Source organism: Nicotiana sylvestris, chromosome 5 (assembly GCF_000393655.2).
Source record: "Nicotiana sylvestris chromosome 5, ASM39365v2, whole genome shotgun sequence".
NCBI classification, from domain to species: domain Eukaryota; kingdom Viridiplantae; phylum Streptophyta; class Magnoliopsida; order Solanales; family Solanaceae; genus Nicotiana; species Nicotiana sylvestris.
In genome coordinates, this window is record NC_091061.1 from 136267032 (window position 1) to 136288836 (window position 21805).

The 21805-nt window shown below is 39.2% G+C and overlaps 1 protein-coding gene, 1 long non-coding RNA gene and 1 other non-coding gene across 4 annotated transcripts; all 3 read left to right on the top strand.

The window, feature by feature from the left end:
• Positions 1–1037: 1037 nt before the first annotated feature.
• On the top strand, positions 1038–6965 carry LOC104216871 (probable inactive receptor kinase At5g10020). 2 transcript variants are annotated; one of them, XM_070174646.1, is made up of 3 exons: positions 1038–2199; positions 3748–5310; positions 6170–6965. In XM_070174646.1, the coding sequence occupies exons 1-3, from the start codon at positions 1260–1262 to the stop codon at positions 6745–6747; spliced, it is 3081 nt and encodes a 1026-aa protein (XP_070030747.1). In that variant the 5' UTR covers positions 1038–1259; the 3' UTR covers positions 6748–6965. The 2 variants fall into 2 exon arrangements, with proteins under 2 accessions (XP_070030747.1, XP_009765309.1); XM_009767007.2 differs by having other exon boundaries at positions 1039–2199; positions 3649–5310.
• A 2405-nt stretch (positions 6966–9370) lies between these two features.
• On the top strand, positions 9371–9444 carry TRNAV-UAC (transfer RNA valine (anticodon UAC)). Its single transcript has one exon. It is a non-coding gene; the product is annotated as a tRNA-Val (tRNA).
• Positions 9445–11186: 1742 nt separating this feature from the next.
• Positions 11187–16099, top strand: LOC138891119 (uncharacterized). Its single transcript, XR_011407432.1, has 2 exons — positions 11187–11635; positions 15826–16099. It is a non-coding gene; the product is annotated as an uncharacterized lncRNA (long non-coding RNA).
• The last annotated feature ends 5706 nt before the right edge of the window (positions 16100–21805 follow it).

Here is a 21805-nt window from a genome sequence, read left to right on the forward strand (position 1 = left end):
TCGAATAAGATGATACAAGCATAAAAATATACCAAATTTCAAGAATAAAACATTTATATTTATTAAAGACTATTAAAAGGATAATAAACAAGACATTAATTTAATTATTAAGTTAATAAAAAATTATATAATAGTATAATAATATTAAATAATAAATAATGCAACAACTATAAAGAACAAAAAGAAAAATGAATATGCGTAAAATAATGTAAAAACAAAGTGATGAATAAGACATTTTATGATGTGATGAATAAGACATTTTTGACTTTTAGATAAAAACAAAGTGATACTAAGAATTTTGTTAAAATAATATGATCTAATATGCTCAAACAAGACAGATCACAATATCACATGTTTAGTATTCTTTAATATTGACAGCGAAACGAAATGCAAGTACTAAATCAAGGGGCTAGGTTGCTGCGTATATGAAAAAAATAGGTAGTCCATTACGAGATTTGAACAATAATTTCATATCCTGTTTTATAATTAATATCTAATATTATATAATTTTTATCCGAGAAATTTACATTTTAAGGTTATTTGCACATAATTCAAACAATCTACATCATAATTTGACATGATTTGTATCTGCGCAACTAATACTAGTTTACAACTAATAAAAATCTTCTCTGTCAAATGATGCGCGGATACTAATACTAATTTACAACTAATAAAAATCTTCTCTGTCAAATGTCATTATTATTAAAATCAATCTTCCTTCATCTTTCACTACAAAACAACTCATTTCCCAAATATTAAAACCTCACTTTGATGCTCCCTCCACCAAGGGCGGAGGTAAAGTTTTCACTACGACTCGACTAGACTCAATATCTTTGATTAAAATTTTATATATATATTTTAAAATGATTAAAATTTCGAACACATCAATTTTAAATTCCACTTCTGCTCCTTACCCCACCCTCTGCCCACCCCAACCCCATTACTCCACCACCCCTTTCTCTAATGAAAAAACACCCCATTCCAATACAAAAGAGACACCACAACTCATTTGCCACTCTATTCCCCTAATATAAAAACCCTAATTTCCCTCTTTTATTCCCCTTTTCCAACTCTTTTCCCACCCCCTCCCCCTACCACCCACCTCTCCAAAAACACACACACACTCTCTCTCTCCTGAGCTTTCTTGAATTTCCATGGTGCTCTCTCCATAGTCCACCTTCCTTCTGATTTTTACCCTTTTTCAGACTTTCCTTTTTCATCTCAATGCCTCATTCTTAGTACTTAACTTCACTCACATTATGACTCTCTCTCAATATCTCTCTCTACTACTCCTTTTGCTTCTGTTCCACCTCAACGCCTCTTCTGCTTCAGAAGAAGAAGTTCGATCACTTTTGGAGTTCAAAAAGGGCATAAAAGACGACCCATTAGGCAAAATCTTCAACACATGGAGCCAAACGGGTCTCGGGTCAGATCCATCAACATGCCCAAAGTCATTCCACGGCGTCGTTTGTGACACCAACTCAAATTCAGTTATCTCCATTGTACTTGACGGGCTTGGATTAGTGGGTGACTTGAAGTTCTCTACTCTGAATGGGCTAAAACAGCTCAAAAATCTCAGTCTTTCGGGTAACTTTTTCACGGGTCGGGTTGTACCCGCTTTGGGTTCCATGTTCACTCTTCAACATTTGGATCTGTCTGGTAACCAGTTTTATGGGCCAATCCCGGCCAGAATTAACGAGCTTTGGAGTTTGAATTACCTCAATTTGAGTAACAATAATTTTACAGGGGGTTACCCTAGTGGAATTAGTAGTCTTCAGCAGTTGAGAGTAGTGGATTTGCATAATAATGGGCTTTGGGGTGATATTGAGGAGTTGTTTTATGAGTTGAGGTATATTGAGCATCTTGATTTGAGTAACAACTCGTTTTTCGGGTCGTTTTCGAATATGGGACCGGATAATGTATCTGCATTGGCTGCAACAGTTCAGATTATGAATTTGAGTCATAATAACTTGGATGGTGGTTTTTTTAGGGGAGATTTGTTGCAGAGATTTGTGAATTTGAGAGTGTTGGATTTGGGGAATAATGCTTTAATGGGAGAGCTTCCGTCTTTCGGGTTATTGCCTAATTTGAGGGTTCTAAGGCTTGGGAATAATCAGCTCTTCGGGTCGATTCCTGAGGAGCTTTTGCAAGGGATGGTTCCATTGGAAGAACTGGATCTTAGTGGCAATGGATTTTCAGGTTATTTGCATTTCTTGGATCAGTATTTTTGTTGTTGAACGATCTTAATTAAATATATAACTTTTATTTGTATATTATTTGTTATGCATGCCTTAAACTTCAAGGCTCTTAAATTTTGGTGGTGGACTTGAATTGGAAACTTTCTTGTGTTTTACCAAATTGGAACTTTACAGTTGTGAATGCCAAAACTTGTTCTTTCTGTTTACTTGTCAGGTTGTAATTAGTTTTCTTGCGTGAGTAGTGTTTGGCTATACATATCGCAGAAAATAAAAATCTTTTAAGGTCATTCGGCCTATGCCAAGTATAAAAATGTGTTTTTTGGGAGAATTTAGAACAACTTCTTACTGCCTGTCTTTGTGTTTGCCTCAACAGATCTTGAGTAACGTGGATTTGGTAGAGGAGTTTTTAATAGCAAAGCATGTTAAATAGGACTTACTTTTTATTCTTGACAAAAAGTAGTCAAGCTAAGAGGTTTCCTAATTGGTTTAGTAAAATTAATAGAAGCCCCTAATGGAATAGTTGCACGACTGTATCATTTAGTAGCCACAATACAGTCTTTTTGCGATGGTTTAATTTCATGCTGTATAGCTCAAAATTCATGGCAAGCTTTGCTGGAGCGATATTTCTTCTTTATCTTGAAAACTTGAAAATATGGAATTTCTCTCTGCTTTCAATATCTTATGTTATAGCACAATATTTGCACCTAAAATGAATGACATTTATCTCATTAGCAATCTATTTGTCCTTAATATGTTCATTTTTCTCTTTACTTATCCTTTGTTACCCCGTGTAGAGGTTCCCCATTCCTCCAGTGTAGCATTCTTGCTGCTCATGATGATGTTTTTTTTTGGGGGGGGGGGGATTAATTCTTTCTGTCAGAATCATACTGCATTATTATTAAACGAGTACTTAAATTAGTGGAAAAAAATCGGTGAGATTTGATAGGGGAAAAGAAGAAGAGCAGATGTACCTTGATGACCCTCTGAAGAGGTTTGTTCTGTTCCGTGAGAAACAGAAAAGAGGGTTCACAGTTTCATGTTCTTTTAGTTACACTTGGATATCTTTCATCATAGGGGCCAAATCATGGTTCCTTTTAGAGCCTAAACGTGGAGATCCTCTGTTCAGAAATTGAATGGTGCGGTTGACTATTGAAAGATATTTAATTCTTCTCATTCCTGTATTTATTCTTTGAGGAATTGACTCTTAGATTAGCTAGATAGTTATGTACTTGTCTCAGTGATTTTCTTTTTCTTTATTTTGTTTTATGGTATATAGTTTTTCTATAATATTCTTTAGACAGAATAGTTTACTTTGACTTCTGCTGAAAGTTAAATTGGATGTTTAATAGCAATGCACACGGTCCTATCTAATATCATCCATTTCCTTTTGGACTCAAAACTTCTCCTAAAGTGAAGGTTAAAGTTTAATATTTCGTTTCGACGCATGCAGGTTCAATTCCGAAAGTCAATTCAACAACTTTGAGTGTTCTAAATATTTCATCAAACCACCTGTTAGGTTCACTCCCATCTTCTGTTGGAAATTGTGCAGTTGTGGATTTGAGCAGAAATATGCTAGATGATAACATTTCAGTTATTGAGAGCTGGGGAGGCAATCTGGAAACTATTGATTTGAGTTCAAACAGGTTGACTGGAATTATTCCCAATATAACCTCTCAGTTTCAACGTTTGACTTCTCTTAATTTCGGAAACAATTCTCTCGAGGGAAACTTACCTCCATCATTGGGCACCTACCCAAGACTGGTTACACTTGATCTCAGCACCAATAAACTTGGTGGACCTATTCCACCTACATTGTTCACTTCAATGACATTAATGAACCTCAATATGTCCGGAAATCAGTTGTCAGGATTAATTCCTATTGAAGGCTCTCATAGTAGCGAATTACTTCTTCAACCAACATACCCGGCACTAGAGTCTCTTGATCTTTCAGAAAACTCATTGACAAGTAATTTGTCTTCTGGCATTGGCAATCTGGGGAGGCTTCAAGTGCTAAATCTTGCTAAGAATCAGTTATCAGGCATGCTGCCCAGCGAATTGGGTAAACTTAGAAGTTTGGAATTCCTTGATGTATCTAAAAACAACTTTACGGGTAGAATCCCTGAAAATCTTTCATCGAATTTGAGGGTCTTTAATGTGTCTTACAATGATCTAAGTGGTACAGTCCCTATTAGCTTGAAAAACTTTTCTGATAGTTCATTTCATCCTGGAAACTCACTCTTGATCTTCCCGAGCAACTGGCCACATAATAATCATGGCGTTCCTGATCAAAGTAGTCCGCACCATCACAGCTCGAAATCCAGTATCAAAGTGGCAATTATTGTTGCCTCAGTTGGAGCTCTTTTGATGATTGCCTTCGTTCTCTTCGCTTACCGTCGAGCTCGGGCCCAAGATTCCCGCTTGCGAAGTGGATTTAATGGCCAATCCGCTGGAAGAGATGTTAAACTTGGAAGGTTCAATCGGCCTGCTATTTTCAAGTTCCATGGCTCCTCAGAGCCGCCCCCAACTTCGTTGAGTTTCTCTAATGATCACTTGCTCACATCAAACTCAAGATCGCTGTCTGGGCAAATTGAGTCTGGTACAGAAATTGTTGAGCATGTTTTTCCAGAGGGAGTAACTGCAGGTTCAGCAACTTCGCACACCGTAGGTAATCATCCTACAACATCTGGCCGGAGATCCTCGCCAGACTCTCCAATAGGTTCCTCCCCTCGTTTTATTGACACAATTGAACAACCAGTGACATTGGATGTGTATTCACCTGATCGATTGGCTGGGGAATTGTTCTTCCTGGATGGTTCACTGTCATTTACTGCTGAGGAGTTATCTCGTGCGCCTGCTGAAGTTCTGGGTAGAAGTAGCCATGGTACATTGTATAAAGCTACTCTAAATAGTGGTCACGTTCTCACTGTCAAGTGGTTGCGGGTGGGGTTAGTAAAAAACAAGAAAGAATTTGCAAAGGAAGTTAAAAAGATCGGATCTGTCAGGCATCCAAATGCTGTTCCTTTACGAGCATATTACTGGGGTCCTCGGGAACAAGAGAGGCTCATTCTAGCAGACTACATAGCAGGAGATAGCTTGGCAATGCATCTTTATGGTAAGATTTATTTATGAATAACTTCAATACTTATTATCCACGTTCATTTTTGTTTGGCTACTATTATTAAAAAGTTTTCTTTTGCTGATCTGGTGGATAATTATCCTGTGTTGGGATCAATGTCTGCTCTCCTCGGCATAGATAGTTTCTAAAGCAGCAGAGCTTATTTCTAGTGGTGGTTTCTTATTGCTGCGTTCTCATGTTTTTTGTGGGATCATAGTGATAAAAATGTGGAGAGGATAAATTTCGGCTGCAAGTTGGCTTGGCCTCTTGCAACTGTGCTTCCTTTACATGTCTTATTATGAAGATAGTGATTAGATCTTACTTAGAGATGTGGTCTCTTTTGATTGAATGCGGTGTAGAGTCGTTGATCAAAAGGAAAAAGGAAAAATAAAAGAAGAGTGCATTTGTAGAATCTGAATATTCTTTACAAATTATGTTGTTTGAATGTTTGCAAAGATCTGTATGCTTCATCTGAGAACATTCAAGAATTCCAGAAACGTGCAAGAGCTCTTTGGTTCACTAATTGACATACTCCGACGGCCATACATCGGAAGCCCATCAAATTAGGGAATAGACCTATTCTACCATATAGTTAAAATGCCTTAGAATGTTGTAGTAATTGCTGAGCATTTCGCTTAGTTCCCTTTTACTTCTTCTGGAATCATTCATTAATCATGATGAAAAAACTTTATAAATCTGGAAAGTATAGCTTTGTCATAGCATCATTAAAATTCCTGGATGTCAATCCGAGCGTTCAACAAAGACTGATTTACTTATAGAAGCATGGGGTTTGCTGGGAACTTCTTTTTTAACATTTTCACAGTTTAATTTTTTAGTGAATGTCTACTCTTTACAGAGACAACCCCTCGGAGGTACTCCCCGTTATCCTTCAACCAGAGGTTGAAAGTCGCTGTAGAAGTTGCTCGGTGTTTGGCATACCTGCATGAGAGAAGCCTGCCTCATGGAGACTTGAAGCCGACTAATATAATCTTGGTTGGTGCTGATTACAGTGCCCGCCTCACAGATTATGGTCTCCACCGCTTGATGACTCCAGCAGGGATTGCAGAGCAGATATTGAACCTAGGGGCTCTTGGGTACCGCGCTCCCGAACTTGCTACTGCAACGAAACCTATCCCATCGTTTAAGGCTGATGTATACGCTCTTGGCGTGATTCTAATGGAATTGCTCACGAGAAGAAGCGCTGGTGACATAATCTCGGGGCAATCAGGTGCAGTTGATTTAACAGATTGGGTTCGGTTGTGTGATCAAGAAGGTAGAGGAATGGACTGTATTGATAGAGATATTGCAGGAGGAGAAGAACAGTGCAAAGCAATGGATGATCTGCTAGCTGTGTCATTAAGGTGTATTCTACCAGTAAATGAAAGGCCTAACATCAGACAAGTTGTTGAAGATTTGTGTTCCATATCTGTGTGAAATTTTTGTACATGTGTCTTGGTTTCAATTCTTTTTATTTCTTTGCCTTCCATTAATTTTTCTCCTATTGGTTGCATTCTCATGTTGGTCAATCCTTACATATTCCCATTTTCTTTCCTCCTCCCCCCTTCAATTTTTGTGTAAAGGGATGATCAATCCATTGATTGATTGATTGACATTTTTCTCAAATTAGAAAGGATTGCAATTATTTGTCTTAATTGTTTCTGCTAACAGAAATTGGCTCATATTACATTTATAACAGTTGCTAGTGTATGTTCATATGCATTTCTTCTTTCTGTTCATTTTCATAGCTGCACCTGCAGTTCTGATTTCCAGTTTTCTTTCTCCGACTTATGTACCTAAGGGAAAAAGAATTGAATATGGTTTATTTATTGAGTTTGGTAGACATATATAACAAAACTCAGAATTATAGTTGAAAGATGTTTAAGAGTGAGGTTGTCACGTTAAATTAAAATATATTATCGTTAGTGATTTTCGTTTTCTGTCAAATAATCGTTATAGATTTAGAATAAATAAAAAGTATTATCTTTTTTTCTTTAAAAAAGAAAGACTTACAATTAGTGTTTTCTATTTGTCTATAGGATAAGTGTATTTGTCGAGCTTCCATAATTAAAATAATCTCTTTTCCACGAAAACTACATAATGGTTAACATTCGAATAATATATTTTCAATATTATCTGCTACAAGTATATATATGTTTATTCTAGATCACCACTATTTAAAGATACGACAAAGTGCACATTCTTAAAGGTTGACAACCATGTTAAGATTCTTTATCGCATTTATGTGTATTTTGTCGCACTATCTGGGAAGCAACATTTTGGACCCAATAGAACGAAAGTGGGGTTATTATTATTACTGTGGAAAAACATTGTTTTGTCGTTAGAATTTAATTTGTATATATTGATAGTGTGAATGATTTTTATATTATTTGTGTACTTAACTTGTTATAGCAGATTTATTTGCCTAAATTTCACGTAACTAACATCACCTAAATACTTTATACGGAAAAAGGTCAAATATGTTCTTATACTATTGAAAAAGGTCTAATATTACCCTCCGTTATACTATCAGTCCAAATATATCCCTAACGTCATACTATCGGTCCAAATATATCCCTGACATCATGAAAATGGTACAAACCTACCCTTCCTCCGTTAACTGCCTCCCCTATAGCACATTTTATTGCTACCTCACCATTTCACCATGTTTGCAGCTACCAAGTTCAATTACTTTAAAGTTCTATCATTATTTTGAAGACTTCACTGCCTCTACTTCCTCTTGCTTTTCAAAATACCTGTTGCTTCTCCGGCCGATCCTGAAATTGTACGTACCTTTCACTTGATCTTACAATTTTATGTTTTATTTTGCATTTTCATGTGTTGTCGCTGAATTTGTAAGACCTATTTGGGGAAAATTTAGTACCACTTTTATTTTAACATAAAACGTAAAGAGAGAAAAAATGGTAGCATTACAGAAATGTGGTTGAAGAGAAAGAAACAATAAAAATTAACTCTCGTGTCTAGGTTGTTTTTCTTTCTCACCATGGTCAATTTTGAAACCTTAAACTTGTTTGCCTGTATCTTTGCTTAGCTTATTATATAAAACAAAATGTATTTTCGTTCGTATAAGCATGAATTTTGAATAGCAAAATCAAAATTTTCTCAGTTCACATTATTTCATATTATCTTTAGCTATTAGCATTTCTTTTGATATAATTTGTTTGTATATCTATGATTTGTGATTTTCTTCAAATGAAAATGAAAGAAAGGTTGTGGGGAAGGGATGGAAATGAGAGTATAATGGTGAGGTAGCAATGAAATGTTGTCACAGGGAGGCAATTAACGGAGGAAGAGTAGGTTTGTACCACTTTTATGATGTCAGAGATATATTTGGACTGATAGTATAACGACGGAGGGCAATATTAAACTTTTTTCAATAGTATAGGGACATATTTGACCCTTTTCCATACTTTATATTGTTATGTATAAAAGTTAAACTCTCGTTAATTATGCTCTTATAATTATTTAATTAAAGAATAATAATTTCGGAAAGAAAGTCCAGATAATTAGATATTTGTCTTTTTCTATTCAATATTAAAGGTTAAATTCAAGAGCTTCATACTATAAATTAATTACTTCATCATATCTAAAATTGGAAGTATTCTTTCTTGTCAAAAAGTTTGTATTGAAAACATTTTATTCATACCATTACGTAAATTAGTTATTTCTCATATCTCATCCTATTTTAAAATACAAAACTAACCGTTTAACAATTTAAATATACACTTGAATTAAACAATTAACAACAGCATTCTCATTCAAACATTACGTTAGTCAATTTGATTGAGTGGGATGAGAATCTTCATAGAATTGTACTATTCGTAACTCATATCTTTAATTACATGGACAAGATGAATATGTCTTCATAAAAAAATCGGCAGATTTGCATTTTATTGTAATTTCTGAATAAGTATCACGTTGTAATATAATTCTTCTTTTCTCATAATATATCCTTCGAAATGGAGGAGTATTTTACTCTCAAGATCCTACGCAATCTCTTAAAAATTCTAAAATGGATGGATTAACTCCTCTAATGTAGGGTGCCGTAGCTCAGTTGGTTAGAGCATTGGTCTTACAAGCCGAAGGTCGCGGGTTCGAGCCCTGCCGGGACCAAATGTTGTTATCCCCTTTGTAAGAGCAGAGTTCTGTTGTCAGAATATGAGGTGGTTTTTATTTTCCATTTTAGTTTTTGTTAGATTGTTTTTCTCTTTCCAAGTTTCTGTATTCTTGTTGGTTTAAGAATTAGAAATTCCAACCAAAGGAATGTGAAAACAATAAAATCTTAATTGGTGCAATGTCTTTTTTAAGTAGAGCCCATTCTTTCTTTTTTCTTTGTTATGTTCTCTGAACCAAGTAAAAAAAAATAGATATAAAAAGAAGTAAAAAAAATATATATTACATCCAGTGTAGAACAGCTAAAGAGTGATGTTTTTTTTTCTATACCAATCTAATACAACAAAATTGATCTAACTAAAGATGATGCTTTAATCAATTAAAACTATTTAAACCAATAAAGAATATAAAAAGTGATGAGATGCTTAACTTTGTTATTAAATACTAACGTCTTATTTCAAGTTTGTACTTATAATTTTCAAATGCTCCAATAAGTTTTATAGTTAAATGTTAGTAGCTCAAACAAATCCTAAACCAAAACCAAATAAATATTAATGCTAATAAAAGACATTCAATTCAATTGCTAGGAACGACATAACTGTTTGTTTAGTTTTTCCATGGTTTACATAAAATGCACAACTTATTTTTTTTTAGTGTTCCGTCATGTAGATAATAGTATTTATTAGTCGTACTTATTTTAGCAACTTAGCAATTTAAGATTATGTTATTTTCATTTTGCTTATTAATAATATTTATTTTATGCGATTTTATTATCCTTATTATTGAATTTTTCGTATAATATCATGACTCATCTTATATTTTATGTTAGTTTCTTGGAAATATCTTATATAGTTATATCTTACTAGAACTAAAGAAATATTTGGAGCACAAATTCTATGTTTTGTGCTATGAAAAAAAAATCGAGAAAAATCGAGATTAAAATACTCGATTTTTATTGGTTTGGTTTGGTCTTTAGATTTAATAACCCGACACAATTGGTTTGGTTTGGTAATTAAAAATCCGAACCAAACCGACCTATGTACACCCCTAATTATACACCTTGTGGAGTGGACAAATCCAAACTATGTTAGAAAAAATATCAAAATATAAAAAAGACTATTTTCTTTCACAAGGAAAATTTGGAATGTATACATCCTATATATATTACCAGATTCCACTAATTTCTGCTGCTAAACATTTTCCCAGCATATTAATTTGTTTACAAGATGGTCTACCAGTATGTTTTGAACATATGAATTGAGAGGAATATGAGCAGAGGATGGGAAGCTATTGCTAGGGAAATTGCATGTGTTTGTAGTGTTAGAACTCCACATAGAATTACAAGTATGATACACAGTTTTGTGCATAGCTCTTGTACAGGTAGTGTTTTATTCACAGGATAGCTAACTGTATGTGTTCAGTAAGCTATAGTTTTGTGCAGGGGCGGAGCTACGGTAGAGGGTGCGGGTCCGGGCGAATTCAATGACTTTTTTTGAGACCCTGTATTTATATTGAAAAATTTACTATTTATATAAAAATATATACTGCCGAACCCAGTAACAAAAGGGGTCTGGGTTCAATGGTAAGATTTCTGGGGTCGCTTGGAGAACATACGGGTTCTAATCACGCTGAAAGCAATTAGCTATTTTCTTATTTTTTACGGTTTTTATTTTTAAGAAAGCATAAATAACACAAATTAGACGACATCTAGCTGTTTCTTCTAATCTTCTCAACTTCCAAATAAAAAAAGTTGGGGTTCTGCCTAGAGATTAAAAAACCCTAGATGAAAAGAGGCGCACCAACTCAATCTTCTACAGCAACAAAATACTATTTTCCACCATTAAAGGAGCCTTCTTACTCAATCGAAAACCAATAGCTTTTCTCTGTGAAAGCTGTCTCAAACTCAAGCTCCAAAACACACCAAACTTCAGTTATAAAACTCCATTAAATTCCCGCAAAAATCAGCGAAAATCAGCTCCCAAAATCCCCCTTTTACAGCCAATGGTTGTGAGGAAAACTGGATTGAACTTAGGAGAGAGGAAAGCGAAAGCAGAGAAGATATTCCGAATTTGGGTTAATGGATGGGTTCTTGAAGAATGATGCAGTTAGTTTACAAAAAAATATTTTTGATCATGTTGAATTTACTGTTGCTCGATCAAGATTCAATTTTGATGATTTTGAAGCTTACCAGGTACTCCCATTTCCCGATTTATTTGACATTTGTTCAAAGGAGTAAAAATTGCACAGCATATTCATTTTTGGCATTTGGGTCTCGTTTAACTGCATCATCCCTTACTCTTGATTTGCTTATTTGTTGGAATAGAGTCATTTTTCACTTACTGCTAGACTTATACCCTTATTAAGAATAAAACTTTCATATGTCTACAGTAGAGCTACAGTAGAAGAAACCCCAATGACTTTTTTGAAGACCCTGTATTTGTAATTTAGAACCCATACACTTAAAATCCTAGCCCCGCCTCTGATTTTGTGCAGATGTTTTGGTGATTACTACAAAAAGAATTTAGTTAGCAAAAAAGACAACTTTGTTTTCACCCTTATAAAAGAGTGATGAAATGGTAAATGTTACCCTCAACAATTCTAATCGAGCTTATGAATGGAGTTTTCTTTGGTGGTGGGCGCTAAAATCACAAACTTGATAATATGTTAAGAGGGCATATCATCCATAGACATGGAGGAAATGTCCTCGTACACGTGCAGCATGGGCGGATCACCCAGCTGGTGGATTGTGGACCTGTAGTCAAAACACAAATTCGTAAGGTGTGGATTATCTTTATTCAGTAGTGTAATAATAATAGGCTATAATTACGTATTTTAGTCGCTTATTACACTATAATGTACTGCGCTTTAATTGATTTTGAACTTTAATCGCTAGTGTTTTGCACTAATTGTGTATTTTATGCCTCGAAAGAGTGATTCCGAGCTATATAAATATTATGGAATGAATTCAAGTGATTTGGAGTATAGTGGAGTAAAAACTTTAAGGAATTAAGCTGGGATCTAGTTCGAGGATCAACGGATGGTAGTTAAGAGCGAAACGAAGAATCGAGCGGGCATACGACGCATTGTCTAGTAAAATACACATAAATTTTCGCTCAGAACTTCGTTTGGGCTCCACAATATATTGTTGGAAAGCTATTCGAAAGGGATACAACTTTCATGTTTTGCATTTTTGCGAATTCCCACTACCGCGGTGCGCCTGTGGAAATTTCGTGCAGCCTGTCAGAATCAACTCTCTGAACTTCCCCACAAGCACACCGCGTGGCGCGTTGCCCCATGCGGCGCATGTGCAAATTTTACAGAGCCAGAGTCCTATTTTGTGCGAGAGAAGGTATTTTCGTCTGGCCCGACCCTACTTGGTATAAATACATGTAAAAACTCTATTTTAAGGAGGATGACATACTTTTGACACACTTTAGACCTAGGAAGAACACGGAGCCGCCGTGCAGATCGGGGATTCGACCTAAGGAGGCAAGAACATACTAGGAGCAAGGCGGAGAATTCTTCTACGAGTTTTTCACTTCCTTCTTCCTATTTTCATTATTGGTTATGAATTCTAGTATTGTAGTTATGAATACTATTATGAATAGCTAATTTGTTATCTAGGGTTTTGATGGAACCTATTGGAGGATGATTTTCCTATTACGTCAATATAGATTTGCTGTAATATTTTCTCTATTTGTTCAACTACGTTATTATTGTAGTTGGTTGAAGAGCTCTCAATTGACTGTGCCTATTTAGTGTGTGTTACTCGGGAGAGAATGCATATTTAGGTAGTTGTTAAACAACATCATTCCTAACGTATATGAGGGATCAATACGAATGGCTTAAAGGTGGGATTAGAGATAATGAAACTGTAACGACCCAGCCGACCGTTTCATGTGTTACCGCTCCATTTTTCCCATTTCTGCTTCTTATTGCTTTGTTTATCGGTTCTATGTGTGATCGGATTGGTTGGCTCGGGTTCGGAAAGGATTTGGTAAGGTTTGAGACAATAGTCTCTTTTGAGGAAGCTTAAGTTGGAAAAGTCGACCAGATGTTGACTTATGTGTCAGAAAGCTCGGATGTGAGTTTCGATGGTTCAGTTAGCTTCGGGAAGTGATTTGGGACTTAGGAATGTGATCAGAATGAGTTTTGGATGTTCAGAGTAGATTTAGGCTTGAATTGACGAAGTTGATATTTTGGCGATTTTCGGTTGGTAGGTAAGATTTTCATATAGGGGTCATAATGAAATTTCGAGAGTTACAGTACCGTTGTATCGTTTGGGATATGTGTGCAAAATTTCAGGTCATTCGGACATGGTTTGGTTGGGTTTTTGATCAAAAGCGGAATTCAGAAGATTTTGGAAACTTAGGCTTGAATCCAATGTGTTTTGGTTGATTCGGTGGTGTTTGAGGTATTTTGAAGATTGGTACAAGTTTGAATAAGGTTTTGGGATATGCTAGCATATTTGGTTGAGGCCCCGGGGGCCTCAGGTGAGTTTGGGGTGGTCAATAGGACCATTCTATGAAGTTTGGAATTGCAGAAAATTGCAGGTCAGTGCTGCATAGAAATGACCTTCGCATTCTCGAGTGGGTCCTCGCGTTCGCGAAGGGTCAGTTGATGAAGCTGGGATTTAAGCCTTCGCGCAAGGAAGGCTACGTGTTCGCGAAGGGCTGGGCATTTGGTCATCGCGTTCGCGTGTGGTGGACCGCGTTCGCGTAGAGGAAAAGTGGTCAGCTGGGTTTGAGGTATATTATTCATCGCGTCCGCGAGAGGGGTAACACGATCGCGAAGATTGGTCTAAGTAAAGCATCACGTTCGTGATGGGAAGGTCGCGATCACAATCGCGAAAGAGGAATATTGGTCAAAGTTATTTTGTGCTTCGCGAACGCGAGGCTTTGACCACGTTCGTGAAGAAGGATTTTAGGCTTGGGCAGAAGGTTTAAATAGTCGTCTTGTCCGCGATTTTGAGGTTTATTTCTTCCATTGTTGAGAGTTTTTGGAGCTTTTTGAAGAGGATTGAAGAGGAATTCAAGGGGAATCACTTGGAGGTAAGATTCATGGACCTAAAACTCGATTCTAATGTGAAATCTACCTAATAAATCATAGAATCTAAGCCTAAATTGAAGAACTAGGGCTTGAAATTGGAGACCAAAAATTTGGGATTTAAGGGGTCATTTCTGGATGGATTTTGATGCTTTTGGTATGTATGAATTCGTGGGGAGATAAGAAACCTATTGATGTGCATTTTATCGGAATCCGAGACGTGGGCCCGAGGGTCGGGTTTTGGTAATTTTGGAATTTGTGTTGTAAATTGATTATTTTTGCTTGGGCTTCGTTCCTTTAGCATATTTTGACACTGTGATTCTGATTTGGATAGATTCGACGCGTGTGGAGGCCGATTCGAGGGGCAAAGGCATCGCGGGCTGGAGATTTGATCGGATTGAGGTGAGTAATAATTGTAAATGATGTTCTGAGGGTATGAAACCCCGGATTGCACATCGTTGTGCTATATTGAGGTGACACATACGCTTGATGACGAGCGTGGGGTCGTACACTATTGGGGATTGTGACTTAGTCCATCCCAAATGATTATTTTACCGCATATTTGACTGAAATCTACTTGCTATCATCATTATTTGGGCTGAATGCGATATTTAGGCCTCGTGCCAACTATTTGAACCCTTCGGGGGCTTTTATTGATATTTCCTCACTGTTTTGACTTTATACTTGAACTCAGTCATGTTATATTTCACTGTTTTCATACTTAGCCATGTTTACTATGTTATAACACTTAAATGTTCTTTTAAATGATAATTGGGCTGAGAAATCATGTTTTACTATTGCCCGAGTGGCTTGTGAGGATTTTGACTGAGTAAGGCCGAGGGCCTATATTGTGAGGAAACATTGACTATGATTATGAGGCCGAGGGCCTGAGATTTATACGCCACGAGATGACTTGTTGATATGAGGCCGAGGGCCTAGTGATGATGCCACGAGATGGCTTGATGTTGCGCTTGGGTCGTAAGGGGCCCCTCCAGGAGTCTGCACACCCCAAGTGAGCGCGAGTACCCATTGTGATGTGAGATATACCCCGAGGGGCTGGTATTGTTGACATTGTGCCCGAGGGGTATCCTTTATGTGCTTATCTGTCTTATTTGTCTGTCATTTACCTGTTTAATTGTTGAATACGCATTTCTTGAAGTTTAAACTGAACTTATAGGATTTTACATATCTTTACGAAACCACTGTTCTTACCTGTTTTACTGCTTTATTATAGCCTATAATGTGCCTTACGTGATTTCATGCTTTCAGTCTTTATTTATGATTATTACTCACTGAGTTGGAGTACTCACTTTACTCCCTGTACCCTGTGTGCAGATTCAGGCGTATTTGGTCCTGCTCCCAAGTGTTGATCTTTCTAGCTCAGGCGGATCCGAAGATTCTCTAGGTAGCTGCCGGCGTTCGCAGCCCAGAGTTTCTTCCCTATCTTATTTCTCCTTGTTTTAGTTTTTGTATTAAACTCTGTAGACTTTTTCTAAGTATTCCGGATTTTTAGATGCTCATGACTAGTGACACCCCAGTATCAGGTTGTGTTGGGTTGTTCTTCCGTATATTCGTACTGTTGACTACTTAAATGTTGGATTATTTATCATGTTTTAGACTTAAATTCTCATTGTTAACTGCTTAAAACTGAATGGGTAAGTGTCGGCTGGCCTTGTCCTCACGAGAGGCACCATCATAACCGGGTCCGAGTTTAGAGTTGTGACAAGTTGGTATAGAGCCTAGGTTACATAGGTCTTACGAGTCATGAGTAGGTTTAGTAGAGTCTCACGGATCAGTATGGAGACATCTGTATTTATCCTCGAGAGGCTGCATAACCTTTAGGAAAAACTTCATATTCTTGAAATTCTTGTCGTGCGTATCTGTTGATCCGAGTACTAAACTTCTGCTATTCTATTCTCTTACATATGGTGAGGGCATGTGCTACCGGTCAGGATGGACGACCACCAGTACCACCAGCTGTGGCCACTAGAGGCCAAGGACGCGGTCGTGGTCACGGTAGGGGAAGGGGTGTGGCCCGCACAACAGCTAGGGCAGCACCTACAGATCCACTAGCCACCCCAGTTCAGGATCAAGTCCCAGTTATGGAGGCTCCAGTAGCACCAACTGAAGCACCAGTTGTGCCCATTGTGTTTCCGGGTCTTCAGGAGGCCTTGGCTTAGATTCTATCAATATGCACTAGCCTAGCTCAGGCGGTTTCAGTTACTATAGCCGCAACTATTTCTCAGGCCGGGGGAGACACTCAGACTCCCGCCGCTCGCACACCTGAGCAGGTCGTACAGGGACTTCAGACATTGGGGGCACATCTAGCCTAACCGGTTGCAGCTGCTCAGGACTATGTAGTCCCTGCCATGCCAGAGGACGAGAATCATAGGTTGGAGAGGTTTGGTAGACTTCAGCCTCCGACTTTCAACGGTGCAGAGGGCGAGGATGCCCAGGGTTTCTTGGATAAGTGTCAGAGGATGCTTCGTACAACGAGTATTTTGGAGACCAGCGGTGTCGCTTTCAATACTTATCAGTTTTCTGGAACTGCCTTCACTTGGTGGGAGAATTTTGAGAGGCGTAGGCCTGTTGGTGCAACACCCCTTACCTGGTAGTAGTTCTCCGTTATCTTTTTGGAGAAGTATGTGCCGCAGTCTCGTAGAGAGGAGCTGCGCAGGTAGTTTGAGTGGTTGCGTCAGGGAGAGATGACCATGTCGTAGTATGAGTTGAGGTTCTCCGAGTTAGCTCGTTATGCCATTTGGTTAGTTCTGACAGATAGAGAGAGGATTAAGAGGTTTGTTGATGGCCTCACTTATTAGCTTCGTATTCTTATAACTAGGGAGAGGGTGACTGGTGCTAATTTCGAGAAGGTTGTGGATATCGCCCGCGAGATTGAGTCTGTTCGTTGCCAGTAGTGAGAGGAGAGGGAGGCCAAGAGGCCTTGAGGATCTGGTAGGTATAGTGGTACTCCTTCGAGAGGTCAGTTTCAGCACAGCAGAGGCCGTCCATTCAGGCACGCTCAACCAGCTAGCCCAGGTTATCGTGGGGCGTCATCGGGTCATGGTTCTCACAGTTCTCATCAAGTCTAGTCATCACTTAGTGCCCTTCCAGCTCAGAGTTCGTCCCGTGCTCCATCAGTTCAGTGCTCTTCTATGCCGAGTGCATCTGCTAGTCATTCTGATGCTAGAGGTTCCCTTCAGTCCCCCTCTCCAGCACCTGAAAGTTGTTATGAGTGTGGAGAGATGGGCCATATGTGGAGGCAGTGCCCTCATCATCTTGCGGGTTCATCTCAGCAGAGGGGTCAGTCATCGACTTCAGCGCCAGTTACTTCACCACCACCCGCCCAGCCAGTTAGGGGTGGAGGTCAGTTAGCTAGAGGTCGCCCTAGAGGGGGAGGTCGATCAGGTGGCGGTCAGGCCCATTTCTATGCACTTCCAAGCAGACCCGATGCTATTGCTTCCGATATTGTCATTACAGGTATTGTTTCAGTCTGCTATATAAATGCCTCTATATTATTTGATCCCGGTTCTACCTTTTCTTATGTGTCATCATACTTTGCTCATTATTTGGGTACGCCCTGTGAGTCTCTTGCTTTACCTGTTCATGTATCTACCCCGTTTGGGCGATACTGTTGTTGTAAACCGTGTGTACCGATTGTGTGTGGTGACTATTGGGGGTCTGAAGACCCGAGTGGATCTTTTATTATTGTGTATGGTAGATTTCGATGTCATTTTGGGCATGGATTGGCTATCTCCGTGTCGTGCTATTCTGGATTGTCATGCCGAGACAGTCACATTGGCTATACCAGGTGTGCCACGGATTGAGTGGTGAGGTGTGACTGATTATTTTCCCAGTAGAGTGATCTCATTCTTGAAGGCCCAATGTATGGTTGGGAAAGGTTGTCTTTCGTATCTAGCCTTTGTGAGGGATGTCAGTGCTGAGACTCCCAGTATTGATTCTGTTCCAGTTGTGAGGATTTTCCCGATGTGTTTCCTGCAGACCTACTCGACATGCCACCGGATAGGGATATTAATTTTGGTCTTGACTTGGTGCCGGACACTCAACCCATTTCTATTTTGCCGTATCGCATGGCACCAGCGGAGTTGAAGGAGTTAAAGGAGCAGCTTCAAAAACTCCTTAAAAAGGGGTTTATTCGGCCTAGTGTGTCACCTTGAGGTGCGTCGGTTTTATTTGTGAAGAAGAAGGATGGCACAATGAAGATGTGCATTGATTATAGGCAATTGAACAAGGTAATAGTTAAGAACAAGTATCCTTTACCTCGCATTGATGATTTATTCAACCAGCTTCAGGGAGCGAGAGTGTTCTCCAAGATTGATCTCTATTCCGGTTATCACCAGTTGAAGATTAGGGACTCGATTATTCTTAAGACAGCTTTCAGGACCCGATATGGTCATTATGAGTTCTTGTTGATGTCTTTTAGGCTGACCAATGCTCCAGCAGCATTCATGCATTTGATGAATAGCGTGTTCCGGCCTTATCTCAACTCATTTGTCATAGTCTTCATTGATGATATTCTGGTGTATTCCCGTAGTCAGGAGGAGCACGTAGAGCATGTGCGAGTTGTGTTGCAGAGATTGAGGGAGGAGAAGCTTTATGCGAAATTCTCCAAGTGTGAGTTTTGGCTCAATTCAATGGCTTTCTTAGGGCACGTGGTGTCCAACGAGGGTATTCAGGTTGATCCGAAGAAGATAGCGGTGGTTCAGAGTTGGCCTAGACCGTCCTCAGCCACAGAGATTCGCAGCTTTCTTGGTTTGGCGGGTTATTATCGTCGGTTTGTTTAGGGATTTTCGTCCATCGCATCGCCCTTGACCAAGTTGACTCAGAAGGGTGCTTCATTTGTATGGTCGGATGAGTGTGAGGAGATCTTTTAGAAGCTCAAGATAACCTTGACCATGGCTTCAGTGTTAGTTTTGCCATCAACTTCAGGTTCATATACCGTGTATTGTGATGATTCGAGAGTTGGTATTGGTTGTGTATTGATGCAGGAGGGTAGAGTTATCGCTTATGCTTCTCGTCAGTTGAAGCCTCATGAGAAGAACTACCCCGTTCATGATTTGGAGTTGGCTGCCATAGTTCATGCGTCGAAGATTTGGAGGCACTACTTGTATGGTGTGTCTTGTGAGGTGTTTACTGATCATCGTAGCCTCCAACACTTGTTCAAGTAGAAGGATCTTAATTTGAGGCAGCGGAGATGGTTGGAGTTGCTAAAGGATTATGATATCACTATATTGTACCATCCGGGGAAGATCAATGTGGTGGCCAATGCTTTAAGCCGAAAGACGGTGAGTTTGAGGAGTTTGGCATATATTCCAGTTGGGAAGAGACCTTTTGCAGTTGATGTTCAGGCCTTGACCAATCAGTTCGTGAGGTTAGATATTATGGAGCCCAGTCGGGTATTGGCTTGTGTGGTTTCTCGGTCTTCCTTATATGATCGCATCAGAGAGCGCCAGTATGATATTCCGCATTTGCTTGTCCTTAAGGACAAAGTTCAGCATGATGATGCTAGAGATGTTACCATTGGTGATGATGGGGTGTTGAGAATGTAGGGCTGAATTTGTGTGCCCAATGTGGATGGGCTTTGGAAGTTGATTCTGGAGGAGGCCCATAGCTCACGGCATTCCATTCATCTGGGTGCCGCGAAGATGTATTAGGATTTGAGGCAGCATTATTGGTGGAGGAGAATGAAGAAAGACATTGTGGGATCTCGGTGTCTCAATTGTTAGCAGGTGAAATATGATTATTAGAGACTAGGTGGCTTGCTTCAGTGGATGGATATTCCAGAGTGGAAGTGGGAACAGATCACCATGGACTTTGTGGTTGGACTTCCATGGACTTTGAAGAAGTTCGATGCTATTTGGGTGATTGTGGATTGGCTGACCAAGTACGCGCACTTCATTCCTGTGTGTACTACCTATTCTTCAGAGCGGTTGGTAGAGATCTATATCCGGGAGATTGTTCAGTTGCATGGTGTCCCAGTTTCTATCATTTCAGATAGGGGCACTCAATTTACTTCGCAGTTTTGAAGGTCTGTGCAGTGAGAGTTGGGCACTCAGGTTGAGTTGAGCACAACTTTTCACCCTCAAATGGATAGACAGTCCGAGCGCATTATTCAGATATTGGAGGACATGTTGCGTGCTTGTGTCATTGATTTTGGAGGGTCATGGGATCAGTTTCTACCGCTTATAGAGTTTGCTTATAACAATAGCTACCAGTCGAGTATTCAGATGGCTCCATATGAGGCTTTGTATGGGAGGCGGTGTAGATCTCCAGTTGGTTGGTTTGAGCCAGGTGAGGCTAGGCTATTGGGGACAGACTTGGTACAGGATGCTTTAGAGAAGGTGAAGGTAATTCAGGAGAGGCTTCGTACTGCGCAGTCGAGACAAAAGATTTATGCTGACAGGAAGGTTCGAGATATGTCCTACATGGTTGGTGAGAAGGTTCTGTTGAAGGTTTCGCCTATGAAGGGTGTTATGAGATTTGGGAAGAAAGGAAAATTGAGTCTGCGGTTCATTGGGACTTTTGAGGTGCTTCGGAGGATTGGGGAGGTGGATTATGAGCTTGCTTTGCCACCCAGCTTGTCGAGTGTGCATCCGGTATTTCATGTTTTTATGCTCCGAAAATATATTGGGGATCTGTCTTATGTTCTAGAATTTAGCACGGTGCAGTTTGATGGTGATTTGACTTATGATGTGGAGCCAACAACTATTTTGGAGGATCAGGTTCGAAAGTTGAGATCAAAGGATATAGCTTCAGTGAAAACGCAGTGGAGAGGTCAGCCCATAGATGAGGCTACCTGGGAGACCAAGCGGGATATGCGGAGCAGATATCCTCACATGTTTGAGGCTTTAGATATGTTTCTTGACTCGTTCAAGGACGAACATTTGTTTAAGAGGGGGAAGATGTAACAACCCGGTCGATCGTTTCATGAGTTACCGCTCCATTTCCCCCATTTCTGCTTCTTATTGCTTTGTTTATCGGTTCAATGTGTGATCGGATTGGTTGGCTCGGGTTCAGAAAGGATTTGATAAGGTTTGAGACACTTAGTCTATTTTGAGGAAGCTTAAGTTAGAAAAGTCAACTGGATGTTGACTTATGTGTTAGAGGGCTCAGATGTGAGTTTCGATGATTTGGTTAGCTTCGGGAGGTGATTCGGGACTTAGGAGCGTGATCCGAATGAGTTTTGGAGGTTCGAGGTAGATTTAGTCTTGAATTGGCGACGTTGTTATTTTGGCGATTTTCGATTGGTAGGTGAGATTTTGATATAGGGGTCGGAATGGAATTCCGAGAGTTGCAG

Coding starts and splice junctions, on each gene's coding strand:
- LOC104216871 (XM_009767007.2), top strand. CDS start 1,260: ATGACTCTCTCTCAATATCTCTCTCTACTACTCCTTTTGCTTCTGTTC. Junction 2,200..3,648: donor TAGTGGCAATGGATTTTCAG/GTTATTTGCATT, acceptor CGACGCATGCAG/GTTCAATTCCGAAAGTCAAT. Junction 5,311..6,169: donor CTTGGCAATGCATCTTTATG/GTAAGATTTATT, acceptor TACTCTTTACAG/AGACAACCCCTCGGAGGTAC.